Genomic DNA, 20868 nt, shown 5'->3' with positions numbered 1-20868 from the left:
CACCCCAACTCCAATACGCCAAATTGCCCCAATCACTGTACCTACCCCCCATTACCACTGGCTTTGGTTTTATTTATTTAATTTTTTTTTAATCTTTAGACCTTTTTTGGTGTGGTATTGTGGTCCTCTGAGACCCTGTGTCCCTTTCCAACTCCAACCTTCCTCTCAACACCCCAACTCCAATCCGCCAAATTGCCCCAATCACTGTACCTACCCCCCATTACCACTGGCTTTGGTTTTATTTATTTAAATTTCTTTATTTTTAAACCTTTTTTGGTGCGGTATTGTGGTCCTCTATGACCCTGTGTCCCTTTAAGCCTGTGCCCAGCAACCAGCATCCACCAAGCCTCTTGGGTACACTTGTTGCAGCCCTGGTACAATTCATCAGTAAGGCTACACAGTTATCTTGGCCGTCTCTGGTAAGATAGTACAATTTCCATTTGAGACATCTAATTCAATTTAGCCTGAGCTCTGTAAGCTGCTGTACTCATCACTTACTTGTATTGGTTTTTGTTGCTCTCATTTTGCTACTAAGGCTTGTTGTGCCATCTTGATCTAATTGCTTATTTACTTAATTGCATCCTTGTTGCTATGTGTGCTACCAGTTCAATTATTGCTTATTGTTTTTAACTGCTGTTTCCTCTTTACTTCCCCTTTTATTCCTCTTAGCACTTTGGTATTGGTTTATGAGTGCCCCCATTATTACTATAGTGTTGTGTCCGTCCTTGTGCGTTCATTAATGTCCTGTTGTGTGGTTTTTGGTATACCTGTTTAATGTGATTGAACCCTTTGCTTATTTGTATTCTTATTCCTATCCTTATTGGTGCGTCAGGTAGGCAGCCGGCACTTTATTGTACCAAGCCAATCCCCTTTTGCATGGATCCTAATATGTGATTTTGATTATTTTTATATTTTGAGTATCCCTTACTTTTCGGTATATCATGTCCTTGAATACTAATCTTGTTCGTAAGCATACGATTAGATTTGCATCCTGGAACATCGGATCTTTGACGGGTAAGAGCTTGGAGCTGATAGATGTTATGCGTAGAAGAAGGATTAATGTTGCATGTATTCAAGAAACAAGATGGAAGGGTCACAAAGCCAAGGCGTTAGATGACTTTAAAATATGGTACTTGGGAGATGAAAGAGGGAGAGGTGGAGTGGGCATAGTTGTAGACAAAGATCTTAAGAACGAAGTAGTGGATGTCAAAAGAATTGGAGATAGGATCCTATCTATCAAGCTGGTGGTAGTCAACGAGGTCATCAACATAGTTAGCATATATGCGCCGCAGGCAGGACTAGATGAGAGTGTTAAATTACAATTTTGGGAACACTTGGATAGTTTAATGCAAGAGTTTGGTTAGGGTGAGAAAATTATTATTGGAGGTGACCTTAACGGACATGTGGGCAGAGAACGTAGAAGTTATGAAGAGGTTCATGGAGAGTATGGTGTTGGAGAGAGGAATGAAGAGGGGATATCAGTGCTTGATTTTGCGATAGCATATGATCTGTGCGTTGCAAATACCTTTTTTAAAAAGAGAGATGAACATTTAATTACCTACAAGAGTGGGCAGCATGCAAGCCAAATAGATTTCTTCCTAACCAGAAGGTTCGACAGATTATTATGCAAGGATTGTAAGGTTATACCTGGAGAGTGCTTAACCACCCAACATAGACTGGTGGTCTTGGATATGTACATTGGCACGAGGCACCATAAGAAGGCGAAACAGGTCTGTCCTAAAATAAGATGGGGCCGGCTACAAGGAGCTCTCCTAGAATCATTTACCAATAAAATGGCCCTACAAGGGAGGTGGGATTTTGAAGGAGATACTAACGAGATGTGGTTTAATATGACGACTTGTATCAAGAAGGTTGCTAAGGAAGTCCTTGGGATTCTAAGGGTATGCGTCTGGGCCCGAGAGAGACTTGGTGGTGGGATGATGAGGTCCAAGCAGCCATTAAGACTTAAAAAGATTGCTTTAAGACATGGCAAAGGACTAAGGAGACAGAGGATAAATGAGCTATTATTCGGTTAGAAATGAAGCTCGAAAAATTGTGGGGAAAGCAAGAGCGAAGAAATATGATGAACTTTATGAAAAGCTTAATACAAAGGAAGGGGAAAATGAGATTTATCGGACAGCTAAAATAAGAGAAAGGAAGAGTAGAGATTTGGACTATGTTAGATGCATTAAGGGCGAGGATGGTAGAGTACTAATACGGGATGCAAACATTATGGAGAGATGGGGTGAATATTTTTACAATTTGCTAAATAGAGCTACCTTGACTGATGGGGTCACTTCGGAAGTAGAAAGCAATAGGCTTGAAGCCAACACACACCATGGACAGCTCCAACGAGTTGAAGAAGCCGAAGTTAAAGAGTCTCTACGAAAGATGAGGGTAGGCAAAACACCAGGGCCGGATGAGATCCCAATTGAAGTGTGGAAGAGCTTAGGAGGGCGTGGAGTATCTTGGCTAACCAAGTTATTTAACAAGATTCTGAGTACAAATAAAATGCCAAATGATTGGAGGAGAAGTACTGTAGTTCTGATTTATAAGAACAAAGGTGACATCCAGAACTGCAATAACTATAGAGGCATTAAACTAATAAGTCATACCATGAAACTTTGGGAGAAAATCATTGAAGTCCACCTAAGAAGAGAAACTGATATATCGGAGAACCAATTTGGTTTTATGCCAGGGAGATCCACGACAGAAGCCATTTACCTTCTCAGGAGGCTTATGGAGATCTTTAGAGCTCACAAAAGGAATCTTTATATGGTCTTTATCGACCTAGAAAAGGCATATGATAGAGTTCCTAGGGAGCTCATTTGGCATGTCCTAGGGAAGAGAAGGAGCTCAAATAACTATGTGGATATAGTTAAGGATATGTATGAGGGCGTGGTGACAAGTATCAAAACTGCAGAAGGACAAAGTAGTGAATTCCCAATTACAATCGGGCTACACCAAGGATCAGCTCTAAGCCCCTATTTGTTTGCACTCATCATGGATGATTTAACTAGACATATTCAAGATGTAGTCCCTTGGTGTATGCTATTCGCTGATGATATTGTTTTGATAGATGAGACAGTGGAAGGAATTAATGCAAAGCTGGAATTATAGAGATCAAACTTGGAATCAAGAGGTTTTAAGTTAAGCAAAACAAAGACAGAATATATGAGGTGTAACTTCAGGCAAACCAGGAGGGATGATGAAGTGGCGAAACTTAAGGAGCAAGAGCTACCACAAAGTGAATGCTTTAAATACCTAGGGTCAACCTTTAACAAAGAAGGTGATATAGAAGATGATGTTTCCCACAGAACTAAAGTAGGATGGTTGAAATGGAGAGGAGCATCAGGAGTTTTATGTGACAAACGCATGCCTACTAAGCTTAAGGGGAAATTCTACAGGACAATAATAAGACTAGCGATGACTTATGGTGCGGAATGTTGGGCAGTTAAGAAGAGTAATATAGATAAGATGAGTGTAGCGGAGATGAGGATGCTGAGAAGGATGTGCGGCAAGACCAGGAGAGATAGAGTAAGGAATGTTTGTATTAGAACCGAACTGGGAGTTGCACCAATCCAGGACAAACTTCGTGAGAGCCGCTTGAGGTGGTTTGGTCATGTACAAAGGAGACCCATGGATGCACCAGTAAGAAAGAGTGACCAGATTCATTTGGAAGGAACTAAAAGAGGTAGGGGCAGACCTAAAATGACTATTGGAGAAGTGGTAAGAAAGGATATGCATATGGTAGGGCTCGATCCTAGTATGACCACGGATAGAGTTGTTTGGAGGTCAAGGACCCGTGTAGTCGATCCCTCGTAGGGGGATGTTCCTGGGATGCTGCTTTGACTAATGCTTAGACCTTGTTCTTCTTCTTTTTTTTTTTTTTTTTTCTGACCCTTTTGGATCCTTGTAGCCAACCCCATTTAGTTGGGATAGGGTTATGGTTGTTGTTGTTATTGTATCAATCTGCTTTTCTCCTTCTTTCTCCTCTGTTTTTCTATTCTTCTCCTCCTTCCTTCTATCACATACTGTCAGAGATGTTTTGATTACAGTAACATGGTATCAGAGCATCACTAACATTGATCTCTTTTTGTATCTTTCTTCCTGCTTAAGCAATTGCCTCTAACAGATTTAGTACTCTGTTTTCTGTCCCTGCTGATGTCAACTGAGGATAGTAGGTTCTCTTAGATGTGTTTACTGTTTCAGTAGTCCGTTCTTCTCTGCTTGTTACTGTGGACTTATTGATTGGGTGCTCTACCACTAAGTATCGGTTCTGGTTCTCTTAATTGTGTTAGTTGTTGAAATAAAATTGATCTAGTTTGTAATCCTAATTGCTGGCTATATTGGGCTTCTCCTGGCTGGGATATATATTCTCTGTTTTCTACAATTTTGGGAAGATATCTGATAATGATAAAATCCCTAACACTTGTTGGGAAACAACCGGGTTACCCAAATGCGCAGCCGAATCGGATCGGATATAAACCTTTGCATTCAAGTTTGAGATCTCTTCCCATAACAAAAATAAACGAGAAACATAGGTTACCTTAGAACTGCCAATTTAGTTCCTCCTCCAGATAATAGTTCTTCCACACTTGAGCAATGATGGGGATTGATGATCACCAACTCTTGATGCTTCAATCCAATACGAAATCAACACGAACTATTCACCAACTCACTAGGGTTTCTTAAACCCAAAACCCTACACCACCAATCTTATAGAGAGAGAGAGAGGAGAGAGAGTGAGTTCGGCCATGGGGGGAGGGCGCAGAATCGGCCAGCAAAGCTGGCCGTCTCCCCCACCTTTGGTGTGTATATATATAACCCTCAACCCCTTAAGGTTGAGAGGAATCCCAACTCTCACTTTCCTAAACTGAATGGGAGACTTGTTGGTGAAAAAACTTGATTTGCAATCCTACTTGCTTCTAAAGAGGGAAGAGGTAGAATCTAAAAGGGATTTTGTGATCTATTTAATTATAGTTGAATATTTTATCGAATAAGATATTATAATTAAAAGATCAACAACTTATTTTATTTTTCCAATTAAATGTCGTGCATAATTAGAATCTTTAATTTGCACATTAGACCCTCCATTAAACAATAGCTCATGATGGACTATAGAGCATGTAAATAATTACTGTCAAACCCCAATCCATCGTACATTTCTTTAATTAGAGATTCTATGATCATAATCGGATGCTAAAATCGTGATCAAAAAACTTTGAAATAATATACTAATATATTTGATAAATAGAAAATAAATTTTGTAAACAATTTACAAAAACACCACTGGTACCAAATTCCAATCCGATTGATCACAAAATTTCTCTCTACTTGATATTCCCTAATCAAGGTAAGCGGATTCCATGTTGAGGATCTCTTTCGTTCACGGTGCGCAATCACAAATCCAGCACACTGATATATAGCCCACATGTCATCAACCATTGGTGTAACAAAACCTGTAACGCAACACCGTAACGATAAGGAGCTTTCAGGTCAAAGGGTCAATTGGTGACGGGTACGCATCTCTACTTAATACGACAGGCAGTAACACGTGAGAATTTGTACCAGATTCTTTTCTATACACACAAACGATGTGTACTTACATTTCTACCCTACAATCAACATTTCTAGTAGCATACAATGTAACGACCATATGAACAGGATGTCTGGTCCTATCCCTAGTCGAGAATTGTTTTGGCTGAAAACCTAACGAACAAATTTACAAGCCCGTAATAAATTCATGCAATAATAAAATTAAATTTATTTATTCCAAAATAATTCGGGTTTGATGGACATACTCCAACACCACTGATACTGTGAATGTTCAAATTACTGCCATTAAGATGAATGGCTCCTATGATTACTTATTGCGTCTCAAACTGTCTGAATCCATTAAAGCCAAAGGGAAGCTGAAGTATCTTCAGTCTAACGCTTCGACCCAAAGATGATAGATTTTAGGTTGAAGAAGGAGAAGAGAAGAAAGAGAAGAGAGCAGCCACGGTTTTGGTGTTCAAGTGTTATATCTCAAACCTAAAGACTAACATGCTTATATTGAAAAGAATAGTAAATTACACCTAGGCCCTTGGCCTTATACAAATGACAAAAAATAAGAAAATAATACAAGGGAAAATTTACACATATACCCTTAATACAATACAGCCATTCTTAACACTCCCCCTCAAGCTGGGTGGTATATGTCATACATACCCAACTTGTCTAACATAAAACTAAAGTGATTGGAGCCAAGTCCTTTGGTGAAGATATCAGCCACTTGTTCATTCGTCTTCACAAAGGGAGTACAAATAGCCTTAGAGTCTATTTTCTCCTTAATAAAGTGTCTGTCAACCTCAACATGCTTTGTCCTGTCATGTTGAACTGGGTTATGAGCAATACTGATGGCTGCCTTGTTGTCGCAATATAGACTCATAGGTTCAGTTGTCTCAAACCCCAATTCTTGGACAAGCTTCTTCAACCACAAGACTTCACACAAACCATGATCCATGGCTCTAAACTTTGCTTCAGCACTTGACCTGGCTACCACTGGTTGTTTCTTACTCCTTCAGATGACCAAATTGCCTCCAACAAAGGTACAGTATCCAGATGTGGATCTCCTATCAGAGATAGACCCAGCCCAATCAGCATCTGTATATACTTCAATTCTCAAGTGACCAACTGACCATTCCTAGAGAAGAGAAGACCTTTTCCAGGCATAGTTCAAAATCTTGTGAAATCTCGATCGAGATTTCGAGAATTTCGGGAATTTCGACCCCCTCGAAACGAAATGACCCCTCGAATAAAAAAAATACTAAATTTCGATCGAAATTCTCGAGATTTCAAGATATTTCGATTTTCAAAATCTGATTTGAAAATCTCGAGAAAATGCTTTATATAAAATACCATGTTTGATAGTCTCGGTGAAATTTCACGAGACCGAGAAACAGAGCATTTTTCCTCTTTTGCTTGTTTTTGAAGGTTTTTGCTTATTCTTCTTCAATCTTCCACTTCCCACTTGAATCCTTACCACATCTACGCCGGAATCACTTGGAGAACAAACTTCTTAGCACATCTGTGAAGCCTTTCCATTATTTCAGGTAAAACCATATTCTCAAAATTGATTTTTTTTAGGGAAATGCTTGATCAACATGTTTGTTTGTGATGAAATAAATATATGTTAGACACCGGAAGCCGATCTATGACTTCACGGTGTCGAAATTTTTTTTTGGTATATATATTATTTATTTATTTTTCTACTTCAAAAATTGGATTTATTTACAACAAAAATCAAAAAATAATAGGGGTTATGTATATTGTATGGTGATGAATTAAATATATGTTAGACACCATTGGCCGATCTATGGCCTCATGATGTCAAAAATATTTTTCTGCCAATATTTAATTATTTTAATTTTTGAAAATTATAAAAAATATTTCAAAATTTCAAAAAAATAGCAAAAAATAAGAAATAATATGAGGTTTTTGTTTTAAAATTACTGAAAAATATAAAAGTAAATTGTACATACTTCTTATTTGCTGCCCATTTACATATCTTTTCGATTTTGTTGTGCTAGGCCAATATTTATTTGAAAAATATTTTTAAAAATTGTTTTTAAATATGAGAAAAATATGAGGGTTAGGTGAAAAATACTAAATAGTTATATACTTATATACTTGTGTTAGTGCTCTTAAATCTTAATTCTTAAACATTTAAAATTTTAAACTAAAAGAATTGATGTGCTTCAGTGATTAATGAATTGTCTTTTATTCATGCAACAGTAAACTAGTCTGATTATGACGAACCGTGGTAAACGACAAAGCCAGAGGCAAGAGGGGCAGAGGTAGCCGGCCCAGACCCCGGAGGAGGGGAGCACACCCAGGCGTACTAGGGGTGACATTGCATGGTTGCATGGCACTCCAATTGATGGGGATAAAAGAAAATCCCAATGCAACTATTGTCACATGCAGTTTTTGGGAGGTGGTACCACTAGACTCAAACAACATGTAGCTGGGAATTCTCCTGAAGTGGTCGCATGTCATATGGTCCCTGTGGAGGTATCTAGGGTTGTCATTGATTACATGAAGGGAGGGAGTAAGAGGAAGGCTCAGAGGAAGAAGGCAAAAGTAGATCTTGAGGAAGCAGTGAGGTGTACAGCGGGAGGCCAATCAAGCCATCGTGATGATAATGATGATGATAGTGATGATGTCTATGTTCCTGATGATATAGAGACTGAGAAAGAGGCTAGGGATTGGAGACGAGCACAGATGATGAGCAGAGCCAGTTATCATGAGGATCAGGAGAGAGTCGAGAGACAGAGAGTAGGTGGTAGTGGAGGAGCTAGTACCTCTAGAGCTAGTGCTAGTGGTAGTGGAGGAGCAGGTACAAGTGGAGGAGGTGGGTTGCCTAATCCCTTTAGGAGATCACAGAGTACGAGGGCAGCTCCCCCTCCGCCTCCACCACCACAAGATGACCCAGCACTTCACCAAGCACCTGGTGTTTATAGAAAGAAAGGCAACAAACAACCAAAAATCAAGGGAGCATGGAAAAATCTGAAGGGGATGGTGAAGGAATCTATAGCTAAGTGGATGTTATACCATACCATCCCAGCAAACACAGCACAAGGCCCCTTTTATCAGACTATGATAGATTCCATTGCTGAGGCTGGCCTAGGGTATAAGGGGCCCACCCCATATGAGATTATGAATGTGTATTTGCCCCAACAGAAGAGAGAGCTTGAAGACTACATCAATGAAATGAGAGGGCTGTGGGAGAACTATGGGGTGACCATAATGTGTGATGGTTGGACTGGTCCTACAAGAAAGTCCATCATCAACTTCATGGTGTATTGTGATGGGAGGACAATCTTTCTGAAGTCTGTTGATGCATCCAAGGAGAAAAAGGATGCAAAGTATATCTACAAATTGCTGAAGGAAGTGGTAGAAGATGTAGGAGTGGGAACGTTGTCCAAGTTGTCATGGCGCGCCATGGCGCCCCGGGCGCATTCAGAGAGGGCTGCATGGCGACCTACGCCACGGCGACCCTCTGATTTCTTCTTCACTCGTCTCTTTCCCTCTTTCGATTTCTTCTCCCTCTTCGATTTCTTCTTTCCCTCACCAATCTCTTTAGTTTCTTCTTTCCCTCTTGATTTCTTCTTGATTTCTTCTTCTATCTTCTTTCCTCTTGATTTCTTCGATTTCTTCTTTCCCTCTTGATTTCTTCTTGATTTCGAATTTTCTTCTTAAAACTTGAGAACTAGAAAAAATAAAACATGGCGAGATACATCTATTAACACATTAAAAATAGAAAATAAAAAATAAACATGGTGCTGCGCGTGATATATCGAGGCCCTCCCGACTTGATCGCGTGATGCAAAACGTGTCAATTGTAAGTACCGGTGAGAGGTTGATGCAAACAATAAGTTTGTTTTGGACTCCATGTGCTGCCCATTGTATAGACCTCATGTTGAAGGACATGGGAATATCAAATTGGTACAACATGTCGTGGAAAAGGCAAGGCAAATGACCAACTTTGTCTACAACCATGGGTTTGCACTAAACCTCTTGAGGGAGAAGTGTGAGGGTGACTTAGTGAGGCCAGGCATAACTAGATTCGCCACCAACTACATTGCACTCAAGAGTATAGAAACCAAGAAGTCCGACCGAGATCAATGTTTGCTTCAAGACTGGTTCAACCGAATGGGTCTAATACCCATGGTGGTAGGGAAGCATAAGCTACAATTTCATCGAGATGACTTTTGGTCTAAGTTGCATAAAGTGGTACAACTTCTGGACCCAGTGGTCAAGGTTTTGCATATAGTTGATTCTGCTCTCAAGGGACCAACCATGCCACATCTATATGCTGCCATAGACTTGATGAATGAAGGTGTTTACAATGCAAATCCACGAGGTAGCAAACACTTTCTCAAAATTATCAAGGAGCGCTGGGAAAATCAACTTATGCATCCACTGCATAAGGTCTGGTGAGTGTACACTCTTTGTTTTTTGCAATTACATCTTTTAAAGTTAATTTGAAGGATATATTATTAACTAGTCAATATGTAATGTCAATTTCAGCATATCATTTGAACCCCAAGTACCAATACGATCATAGGCTTGGGTTGAATAATAGTCTTATTATGCATTGAAAGAAGTAGTTGCCAAGTTGGAGCCGAATAGTAAATTACAGGCGATATGCAACAATGAGGTGAGTCTTATAAGTTATAATTCATTTGGAACTACTCAATTCAATACTAAATAGTAACGAGTCATTACTAATTTTAAATATTTTCCAAATGATTATAGTTGAAGACTTTTAGGGATGCATTGGGAAGTTTTGGAACCAAAGTCACATGGAGCGGACACGCGGTGATGCGGTACTCATTAGTCATTACTCAATTCAATATCTTATTCTTTTGAAATGAAGGTGACATGTTTCTTTTGTTGTAATGCGCTGAATGGTGGGTGTTGTATGGGGGTTCGGAAACAATTTAAGAAAAATAGCAATCGAGTTCTCTCCCAGGACATGTTCGACATCGGCGTGAACGGAATTGGAGTACATTTTCTCTCATCCACTCCAAGAGGAGAAATAGATTGGGTTCTGAACGTCTCTCTGACTTAGTGTATGTGCATTATAATTTGCGGTTGAAGATGCAGCACATACGCATGGGACAAGAGGGTATCAGGGAAAATATCGATCTCGCCGACATTTTCCAGGTGGAGTCAGATGATGAAGATCCTATTGTTGATTGGGTGAGGGATAGAGGTGAGCCAGTGTCAGATCAGCCTGGAGGTAGACCTGACCCCATGATAGCTGAACACATAGAAGCGGATGTGGATGACTTCGTAGGCTACGAGAGGGTGAGGTACAAGCACGGGGCGCGTCGCCCATACCGTTCCAGTCTACTGGTGGTGTTGATGAGGATGAAGATTGGTCTATGTCATCTGGTGGAGATGGTGGTGGTGGAGATGGGGTTGGTGGAGATGGTGGTGGTGGTCCTGGTGGAGATGGTGATGATGGAGGTGATGATGAAGGGAATGATGGACGTGATGATGATGGTGATGGTGGTCAAGCATATGAGGGAACTCGAGTCCCGTTTGTGGTACAAGAGCGTGAAGAGCGAATCCGTGCCCCACCGGCCCACCAGCCACACAGGCCCACATCGTCCACCTCGACCTACTCGAGAAAGCGGCGTGGCCGATCCGTCCTGGTGGTCGTGGTAGTGGTACTAGTAAGCGGTGAGCTTATGGACATTGATGCCTTATCGCATTGTTGGTGGGTAGTATTGGCGATAGAGACGATGAGATCGGCGGGCATTTCCGTGCCCCATCTTTTCATGTAGACAGCAATCCATCTCCAGACAATCGAGCATGGTTCATCTCATTCACATCCATGTGGCGAAGGGCATTCAGGCGTACCCTTGGGGCGGCGGCCTATATCTTCTCCATCCATTCCTAGTTTTGAGTATGACTCCCACTCACAAGGATATAGTGGATCGTCTTTTGTGCATGACTTCTTTTCCTACACTGGCTACCCAACCCACCAGCCGCAGCCGTACAACCCGTACATGCTCCAAGTCGTCATATGACTCATATCATAGTGGATCGATGGGTAGTACTTCTTCACGATTTGGTGACCTATATCCTAGGATAGGTTACCTTGACATGTTGATGATGCGTTTACATGGCCCTATGGATGACTACACTCGCTTCTTCTCCCGGACTATGACGTGGCATGCATTTGTCCTACGATCGGAGAAGCAATACACGTCGGCTCCGGCGAACCATGAGTGGGGTTGATCTGGGCGGCGGAGTAGTTATTATTAGCAAATTTGTAAACATTTGAGATGAATGATGACTAGTTGACTACTGACTTGTAGCCTTATAGAGGACAATTGGGGATATTGACATATTGTGATTTGGAATGTTTGATATCATCTTCTTAAATCTTAACTCTTAAGTTGTTATTTGTTAACTTGTTATTGACTTGATGTCTTATGTACTTAATATTATGATTTATGACTTAACTTATGAGTCATTATGTTTCCAACTTAGTTCCAATTTAATTTACTTGTTTAATGTACAATGTGTATGTGTAAATGTATAATTAACTAAGTTATACACTTATACATTAGGGTTCGACCGTACGTTGCCAAAAAATGGTGCACATCCAAAACACCATTTTGGGTGACTATTTTTGCAATTTGAACATTTAAATGTGTTTATATAGCCTAAAATAGGGTTTCCTTGAAGTTTCAGGCCTTAACTTGGCCTAAAACCCACCGAAATGACCTATCGAAATATACCAGAAAAAATACAATATTTCGACCGAATATTTCGGATATTTCGGTCAGCTCGAAATACCGAAACGAAACGAGTTCTCGAACTATGTTTCCAAGGCATGACTTCAAATACCTGAGGATCCTATAAACTGCATCAAGATGTCCCATCTTGGGTGCATGCATAAACTGACTCACTACTCCAACAGCATAGGTGATGTCAGGTCGGGTGAGTGAGAGGTAGATAAGTTTACCTACTAGCCTCTGATACTTTTCAGCATCCATCAAAGTTTCACCACAATCTTCCCCTAGTTTGTGGTTTTGCTCAATAGGGGAGGAGATTGGTTTGCATCCTAAGTAGCCTGTTTCCTTAAGTAGATCAAGAACAAACTTCCTTTGGCAAACATTGATCCCTTGCTTAGATCTTGAAACTTCAATCCCCAGAAAATACTACAATAGACCAAGATCTTTGATCTCAAACTGCCGAGCCAAATAAAGCTTAAGCTTTGAGATTTCAGCTTCACTGTTTCCCGTGACCACAATGTCATCAACATAAACAATGAGAGCTGTAATAGTGCTGCCCTTCCTCTGTATAAACAATGTGTGGTCAGCTTGACTTTGAGTGTAGCCATTCTGTAGGAGGGCTTGTCTGAACCTCTCAAACCAAGCCTTAGGAGACTGTTTGAGTCCATAGAGAGCCTTCCTAAGTCGACACACTTTCCCATTATCACCAGGATGCTTGAACCCAGGAGGAGAGTACATATATACTTCTTCTTCTAGGTCACCATGTAAGAATGCATTCTTCACATCAAGTTGGTACAATGGCCAATCAAGATTTGCAGCCATTGAGAGAAGTACACGGATGGAGTTATGCTTGGCCACTGGAGCAAAGGTTTCCTGATAGTCAATGCCATACACCTGTGTATACCCTTTGGCGACAAGTCTTGCCTTATACCTTTCCACAGTACCATCAGACTTGAACTTGACTGTGAATACCCATCTGCACCCAACCGGGATTCTCCCTTTAGGGAGTTCAACAAGATCCCAAGTGTGATTCTTCTCAAGAGCCAACATCTCTGTGTTCATTGCTTCTCTCCATTTTGGATCTGCCATAGCCTCTGTTACATTCTTGGGAATAGAGATGGATGAGATAGCCACAGTAAAGGCTTTACCTGTAAGGGAGATAGAATCATAGGAAACAAACTTGGCAATAGGATTAGTGCATGCCCGAGTTCCCTTTCGGTGAGCAATAGGAAGATCTAAGTCTGAGAATGGAGAATTAGAGGAAGGTATACCTGTCTCAACTGATGAAGGCTCAAGATGAGGAGACGAAGAAGGATTTTGGCAGGTCTTCTTTATAGGAAGCCATGAAGGAGGATTTCTCCTATCCTTCGTATTCACCAATAACTCCCCCTGTTCTCTGTTTTCCTGTCAACAACAATATCCACAGAATTTTTCTTCCCTTTGTCAAGCTGGAAAGGAGAAATAGGAACAAGAGAGGAGAAAGGAAATGACACAAACTCGGGAACCTCTTCACCTTCAACACCACCACCACACTCCCCCTGAAGAGGGGACTGAAAATACGGAATGTTTTCAAAGAAATGAACATCCTTGGAGAGGAGCCACCGACGGGTAGGAGGATGATAGCATTTATACCCCTTTGAGGTGGAGGAATACCCAAGAAAGATGCACTTCAGGGCCTTACAATCCAATTTAGTGCGGGCAGATTTGCTAATATGGACATAGCAAATAAACCCAAACACCCTTGGAGGGAGAGAAAAAGAAGAGGACCTTGAAGGCAAGAGATCAAGAGGAACCTGGAAGTTCAAGACACTAGAAGGCATGTGATTAATAAGAAAGACAGCAGTGAGTAAAGCATCAGACCAAAAAGTTTTTGGAACATGCATGGTAAACCAAAGTGATCTAGCCACTTCAAGGAGATGGCGATTTTTTCTTTCAGCCACCCCATTTTGTTGAGGGGTATCAACACAAGCCACCTGATGAATAATGCAATGGTCAGAAAAAAAGGTTTCCAAACCACTATACATATACTCCCCACCTTTGTCTGAGCGGACAATTTGAATACTAGAAATAGAAGAGAAGGTACCATCAGCAATTTTTACCTTATCTTTCCCAGAACAAACAGAATAGGAATTATATAGTTGTGACCTACCAGTCATATGATCTGTGGCACCTGAGTCAATGACCCAAGAGGTGAGGCCGGAGGAGGAATCCTGCAGTGCAATGGAAGAACCGGTGGCTGAGGAACCTGAGGAAGTGGCAGAGGAACCATCCAAATGAGCCACAATCCTGCGAAATGCAGCAATGTCCTCCTTGGAAAGAGAGGATTCATCAGATTCAACAACTCCAACATGAGCCTTAGGCCCTTTCTTCCGCTGTCCTCGCCCTCCAGATGAACCAGCAGGGGGCTTCCCATGGAGATCCCAGCAAAAATCCTTAGTATGCCCATTCTTGCCACAATGGTCACATAGGAATCGACCCTTCACAGCTCCCTTAGCAACCCCCTTATCGGCCCCCTTGGTGGAGTCCTGAGGGATGGAAGAAACAAGTGCAGAGTGCTCAACAGTGGGGGCAGTCCCCATAGCACCCCTACGGGTCTCCTCACTCTGTAGATATCCACACACCTCCTCCAGTGAGGGAAGACTTGGACGGCCAAGGATTTGCACCCTAAGAGGCTCAAAATCAGCATTAAGACCTCCAAGAAGAAATAAAACCCTCTCTCTCTCAAACAACCGATGCACCTTGACCTCATCAGCAGGGCATAACTGGAGATCTCTATAATGGTCATACTCTTCCCACAGGCCCACAACAAGGCTATAGTATTCAGAGATACTTCTCTCACCCTGGCGCAAGCTGACAATCTGTTGGAGAAGTTGGTACACCTTAGTAGGGTCCCCAACCCAATCAAAAATACGGGCCACACTATCCCAAATGTCCTTGGCAGTCTCCTTGCCCATAAATCTTCTTCCAATCTCAGGCTTCATGGAGAAAAGAAGCCAGGCCATCATCAAGGAATTCTCAGAGTCCCACTTGGGATACCCTTGCTCAGTCGGAAGAGGGGCCTGTATACTACCATTGATGTAACCCATCTTTCCCCTACACCGGAGAATCAATTTCATGGACTGGGACCAATCTAAATAGTTGTGGTTCTCAAGTTTGACAATAGGGAGTTGGATATTGGGACTCTCAAAGGAGGAAGGAAGAAATGGGGCTGTTTGGGCTGTGTCTACAAGAGGCAGGGGTGTTGCAGCATCTTTGTCACCCATTTTGACCTTTAATCAAACACTTGATAGGCCCAAATAACAAATATCTCAACCACAACAACAGTCCCACAAATACAGCAATAGAAAACCAAGAAAAACAGAGATAAATAGCCTGAAAATAGGCCTTTAAATCCCTAAAAACTGATCAAACAACCACGGAGTAAGGATGAGTATTGTTCCTTACCAAAAAACGATTCAAATAGACCAAAGAAACTGGTCAAACAAGAACCTATTGAAGCAACAAGAGCCAAAAACCACTGCAGCAGGCGGAAAACAGAGGCAGAACAGCCTGGCCGAGATTCCCTTCTACTCCTTGGGTGCTTCCAAGAGATGTGGGAGGACACAATGAGAAGAAACAAGACCTGCACATGAAACTAGAGCACTTGGTTGCTCAGTATTTGGACTGCAGACAAGAGAGAAACAGGTCTGAGAAGGTATGCTATTTTCCTTCACAAAGACTGTTCTTCACCTTCCAAACAATCTTCGATCACCTTCAAACTCCAGGAGCAAACATCTCTGATACCATGATAGATTTTAGGTTGAAGAAGGAGAAGAGAAGAAAGAGAAGAGAGCAGCCACGGTTTTGGTGTTCAAGTGTTATATCTCTAACCTAGAGACTAATATGCTTATATTGAAAAGAATAGTAAATTACACCTAGGCCCTTGGTCTTATACAAATGACAAAAAATAAGAAAATAATACAAGGGGATATTTACACATATACCCCTGATACAATACAGCCATTCTTCTAAGGAGTATGAGGAGTGGATGAGAGAAAATGGTTACCATCCTTTTTTTGTTATTTCTTTTAGTGGTTACCATCCTTGTTTGGCTGTGGAACAATACAGACCCATCGATAGCTGCCAATGTTATGTTCCATACTACAGTCAAAGGAGTTTAGGAAGATGTCCAGGAAAGCTTTTCCCAGGACAACAATATCTCTTGAATCAATGATTTGTATGAGAATTTTTAATTTCAAACAGAACAGAACTTTGACTGAGTACTACACAGAGGCATGTGGGAAGAACTCAATGTGTAACAGAAATACCATGATACTCATACAGTTGGCCCTTTATTAACCAACTTCCAGGGGATTTCATTAATCACTACAGCTACTAGACATTAAATTTTTGTATAAATTTCAATAACTAAAAAGGGGCAAAGATCTGAGCATGAATACTGGATCTTGGATCAGTCCAATCCAGGTTGCATCATCCATTCAACTTTGTAAGAAACTGGTCTTGCGACTGGATTGGACAATCGGCCATGTATTACATGTAACAGATCCATCTGATTCAGTTCCAGGTCATATGCTCCAGATGGCATTGATTGATCCTTAAAACCTTGATAGTGGACTAGGGTGTCAAGCGAGCCAGGTACATTTATATTCCATAATCAGACCACATTACAACCTTGGTTTACAGTACCAGAATGGGGGTATCGGCCAATTTGTATCGGAATTTGTTGCAGGAATGAGGTCAGAAATGGGGAGGGAGAAAGAGGGACACACAGAGGGGAGGGGAGAGAATAGAGGTACAGGGGCAGAGACAGAGACATCATTCAGAATGAAATTGAACGACAAGCCCCCTTAAGTAGGACAAATCTCTTGAACAGAGAAACTCCCGTTGGGATGATTCAGCGTGAGCGGTCTGCGAGAATTGAAGGAGTCAGAGGTGGTGACAGTGGAATCGGTCAAAGCCCAAAGCTGTACGGCATCTAGGCCATTATCTTCAACGATGAAAAAGTTGATCGACGAGGCATTCTCTCTCTATCTCAGTTGGACTAGAAGCTTTCCACTTACCTTTCAATCACAAGGAGAAGCATTATCATCAGAAAAACAAAGAAGAAGAGTGGGATAGAGCCCTGGGGCTGGGGTGGGATTTGTAGGGGGAGTTGTAGGGGTGGGGAAGATAGGGATGGGGGAGGAAGAGGGAGAGAGAGAGATTGGTAGAATTTGCAGAGGGGGTGGGGAGGACAGAGATAGGGAGAGAGAGAGAAACAGCAAGGGGGGGCACGACGCTGCTTGGGTATCCGGTGATGGCACACTTTGTTGTATAGAGGCGGTGCTTGAGCTTCCAGTGGGTTGCAAGGAAGCGATGCCTGGGCTTCCGATGAATTTCAAAGAGGCGATGAATCACAAAGTTTCAGAGAGACCGCTGGTGATGGTGAGAGGGGAGGGAGAGAGAGAGACTGCAGGGAGTGGAGGAGGGGGGAGACTACAGGATAGATAGTTTATCATTTTTATTTTCTTTATTATATAAATGCCCAATTCAGGAGTCAATCCCAAAAGGTAGATCAATTGGTGGTGTTAGACCCAATCCAACCCGCTTCACCAGGTCCGTATTGGGATCGGTATTGGTATCGTCCGGGACCGATATGGTCTTCGATTCTAATACCTTTAACCATGATTACAACAACCAGGTTCAGGTCTTACCAGATCCAGAACCACATACAATATACATGATATTAAACCCAATTGATTGGGTATAAAAGGGCATCCCCAGTGCACAAGGCTGCCACCACTGCAGAGTTTAGGGAGGGTCATAATGTACACAGCCTTACCCCCGCTTCACGGAGACGCTGTTTCCCGACTTGAACCCATGACCACTAGATTGCAATGGAGCAACCTTACCGGTCTTATACATATAATAATTAGGTATCAAACATCAAAACATTAGTTTTATAATAGGAAAACTAAGAAAAACATGAAAATTGCAACAACAAAAAAAAAAAAATGTTCCCAAAATTTATCTTAAATTCCATATACTCTTAAACTTAATAGGAAACTAGTTGATGTAGTGGCACTTAAAAGAGAAGAAGAATGGACTGCACAAGTCTATATAAGAATGTAAAGGCCTAACAGCTTACAAACGACTTTGATAATTGAATGGAAGCTTTGAGCTTTACTGATCTGTGTATTTCAGTCTTACTCTTGTGAGACTCAAGAGTGTTACTTCTGTAGATTCAGAAGTGGACTGTTGTGAATTCAGAAGTTGCTTGTGGTGAATTCCAAGTTAGGGTATTGGTGGGATTCCATCCCTACAGATCAGGAGGATTCCTGATCATATCATACGTTCTCTTTCTCTTCACCTTCTCTATTAATTACAGGTCAGATCTGAACTTCTAATTTCCTGCGCAAGCTAGTTTCTAATTTTTTCCACTTGGTTAATACACAGATCTATTAGTTTCTACTATATTCTTCTTCAGTTATAATATTCAGACTAGTTCTAGTTCTGTTTTCAGTTTTGTTTACAAAACCAGAAACTTGTCCATCGATTTCAGCCACTACTGCTAATCTGTTCCATAAAAAATTAGTTTTCTCAATCTGAGTTCCTAAATCTGGATTTCTGAATCTATTTTATGTCTGTTTTCTGTTTCTAATTTCAGTTTGCTGTTTTATCATTCAATATTTTCATTACTAAAATTCTGTTTGAAACCCTAAGCCTGCTATTGATTTCTATTTCTGTCTGGATTTTGGTGACTTGCTAAAAGTGGGATTCTTCAATATATCAAAATGTAGCCGGTATTTTCTTTCAAACTTTGTGGAGAAATTCTACTACCTGTCTAGACTACTCGACCAGAACATTAAACCCATCTGATCTGTTTTGGTCAAATTATCAAATCTCTCTTGCCGGTTTTGGTTCCTATCCTGTGGTCTGGAAACTCAAGGATTTCTAACTCTAATCCTTTAGGTGACTTAGTATCCCATTACTAATAATGGGTTCAGTATCTAATCAGGTTCCAAAACATAGATTAAGACCTAATCCTATTACTTACAAGATTGGTTAAGTCCATCCGCTAGTCAGATCACCAGGTACCATTGATGCCCCTTAAAATTCTTGGGGATGGAGTATGGACACAAACTGTGTAATACATTTTAAGTTTAGTAAATATCAACAGATATGACATGAAGTGATTCATATAAGAGAAACGTTTAATCCTCTTGTGGTGAAGGAAACTATTCTAACAAATAGAATTATCTATTTTAATAATTAAAAATGAACTAGAGCATCTAATAATATATAGACAGTGCTAAATCAATTTTACTAGTTTCGCAATTCAGAACTCAGTTGGTTACCAGAAAAGATAATTTTGCAATAGAGGTTATTACTGTATTAAATATTAAACAGAAAATGTTACCGTAATTGTTTAACATGAGAAAACATGCATACTTGCATAGTGTAAGCTATAAAGATCGATTGATGAAGTCAAACCCGCAATCAGCCCATTACCAGTGTTTCAAAGTTGGATATCAAAATACGAAAATTTTCACAAAGAAAAAGAGAAAGTTGGAAAGCAAAGAAAGAATATAACACAGAAAAAAACAAAGATAGTTCCTTCTCCAGATATGTTTGACCGTCTTCAGACAAAAATAGTTGAGGTATATGTAATGGATTCAGGCTAAGGAGAACTCATAGATCAAAATCCTACAGGCCAAGGGAAATATAAAGGTGAACCATAATGCATTAACTTTTGAAAAGAAAAGAGTGATTGAAAGAAGCATCGCAGTAAGAGTATAAACGTCAATTATGATTACAAAACCACTTCAGTTAACTACCACTTATCAAGTTTTGTTCAGGAATTCTTTGAAAGATAGATATAGGTATACATACACAACCTGACATACTCAAGATAACATGCTAATACATGTTCTGGTCCAAAAGAAAAGACATGCCCCTACCTCCTGCTCTAATTTGAATAAATGGCGATTGAAGTGTTGTTGCAATCTCTCATTTGCATAATTTATGCAGAACTGCTCAAAACTATTTTTCTGTACTCAAAAAAGAGGTAAAATAAACACTTGGAATAATTCAAAGTCATTAACATATCAAATGATTCAAAGAGCAAGCATGAGAGAAACATACATCAAACGATTCAAAGCCATAGATGTCAAGAATGCTGATGGATCTGCCTGTACGCCGCTTGCCTACTTCCAGCGATTTATTGATTTGGTCAACCAGCCAGTCAAACAAGCAAGCATAGATCGATTTGCTCAAAGCATCTCTTGTGTCAATTGCCTAAAGCAGGACAAATAGGTCAGAATTTTACAACTCCAACACAAGAAAGAAGATACCAGAATTGCCCTATGTTGAGAAATAAAGCTTTATGTTATACCATAGGGTTATTTTTGTAATGGTTTCTTATTATTTTGGTCTTGTGTGTAAATAAACATAAGCTGGGGATATTATTGTAATTCCTTTTATTTTTAGTGTTTATAAATACAATACATACCTACCAATTGGAAGTGTGCTCCCTATTTTCTTCCAATTGGTAGTTCTTTCCCCTTTTCTCTTCTCTCTTTCCTTCTTC

The 20868-nt window shown here is 40.6% G+C and overlaps 1 protein-coding gene across 4 annotated transcripts in view; it reads right to left on the bottom strand.

The window, feature by feature from the left end:
• LOC122644618 (myosin-1-like) overlaps window positions 1-20868 on the bottom strand; it is a 94092-nt gene that overhangs the window by 40627 nt on the left and 32597 nt on the right. For all 4 annotated transcript variants that reach the window (XM_043837999.1, XM_043837998.1, XM_043838000.1 and 1 more), the window contains 2 exons: window positions 20424-20576; window positions 20240-20329 (listed from right to left, as the gene is read on the bottom strand). In XM_043837999.1, coding sequence (XP_043693934.1) covers window positions 20240-20329; window positions 20424-20576 — 243 coding nt within the window. The remainder of the gene's footprint in view (window positions 1-20239; window positions 20330-20423; window positions 20577-20868) is intronic.

This window comes from Telopea speciosissima, chromosome 11 (assembly GCF_018873765.1).
Source record: "Telopea speciosissima isolate NSW1024214 ecotype Mountain lineage chromosome 11, Tspe_v1, whole genome shotgun sequence".
In the NCBI taxonomy this organism is placed as follows: Eukaryota; Viridiplantae; Streptophyta; class Magnoliopsida; order Proteales; family Proteaceae; genus Telopea; species Telopea speciosissima.
Note: the sequence above shows the minus strand (reverse complement) of the source record. Positions and strands in the feature narration are given on the sequence as shown.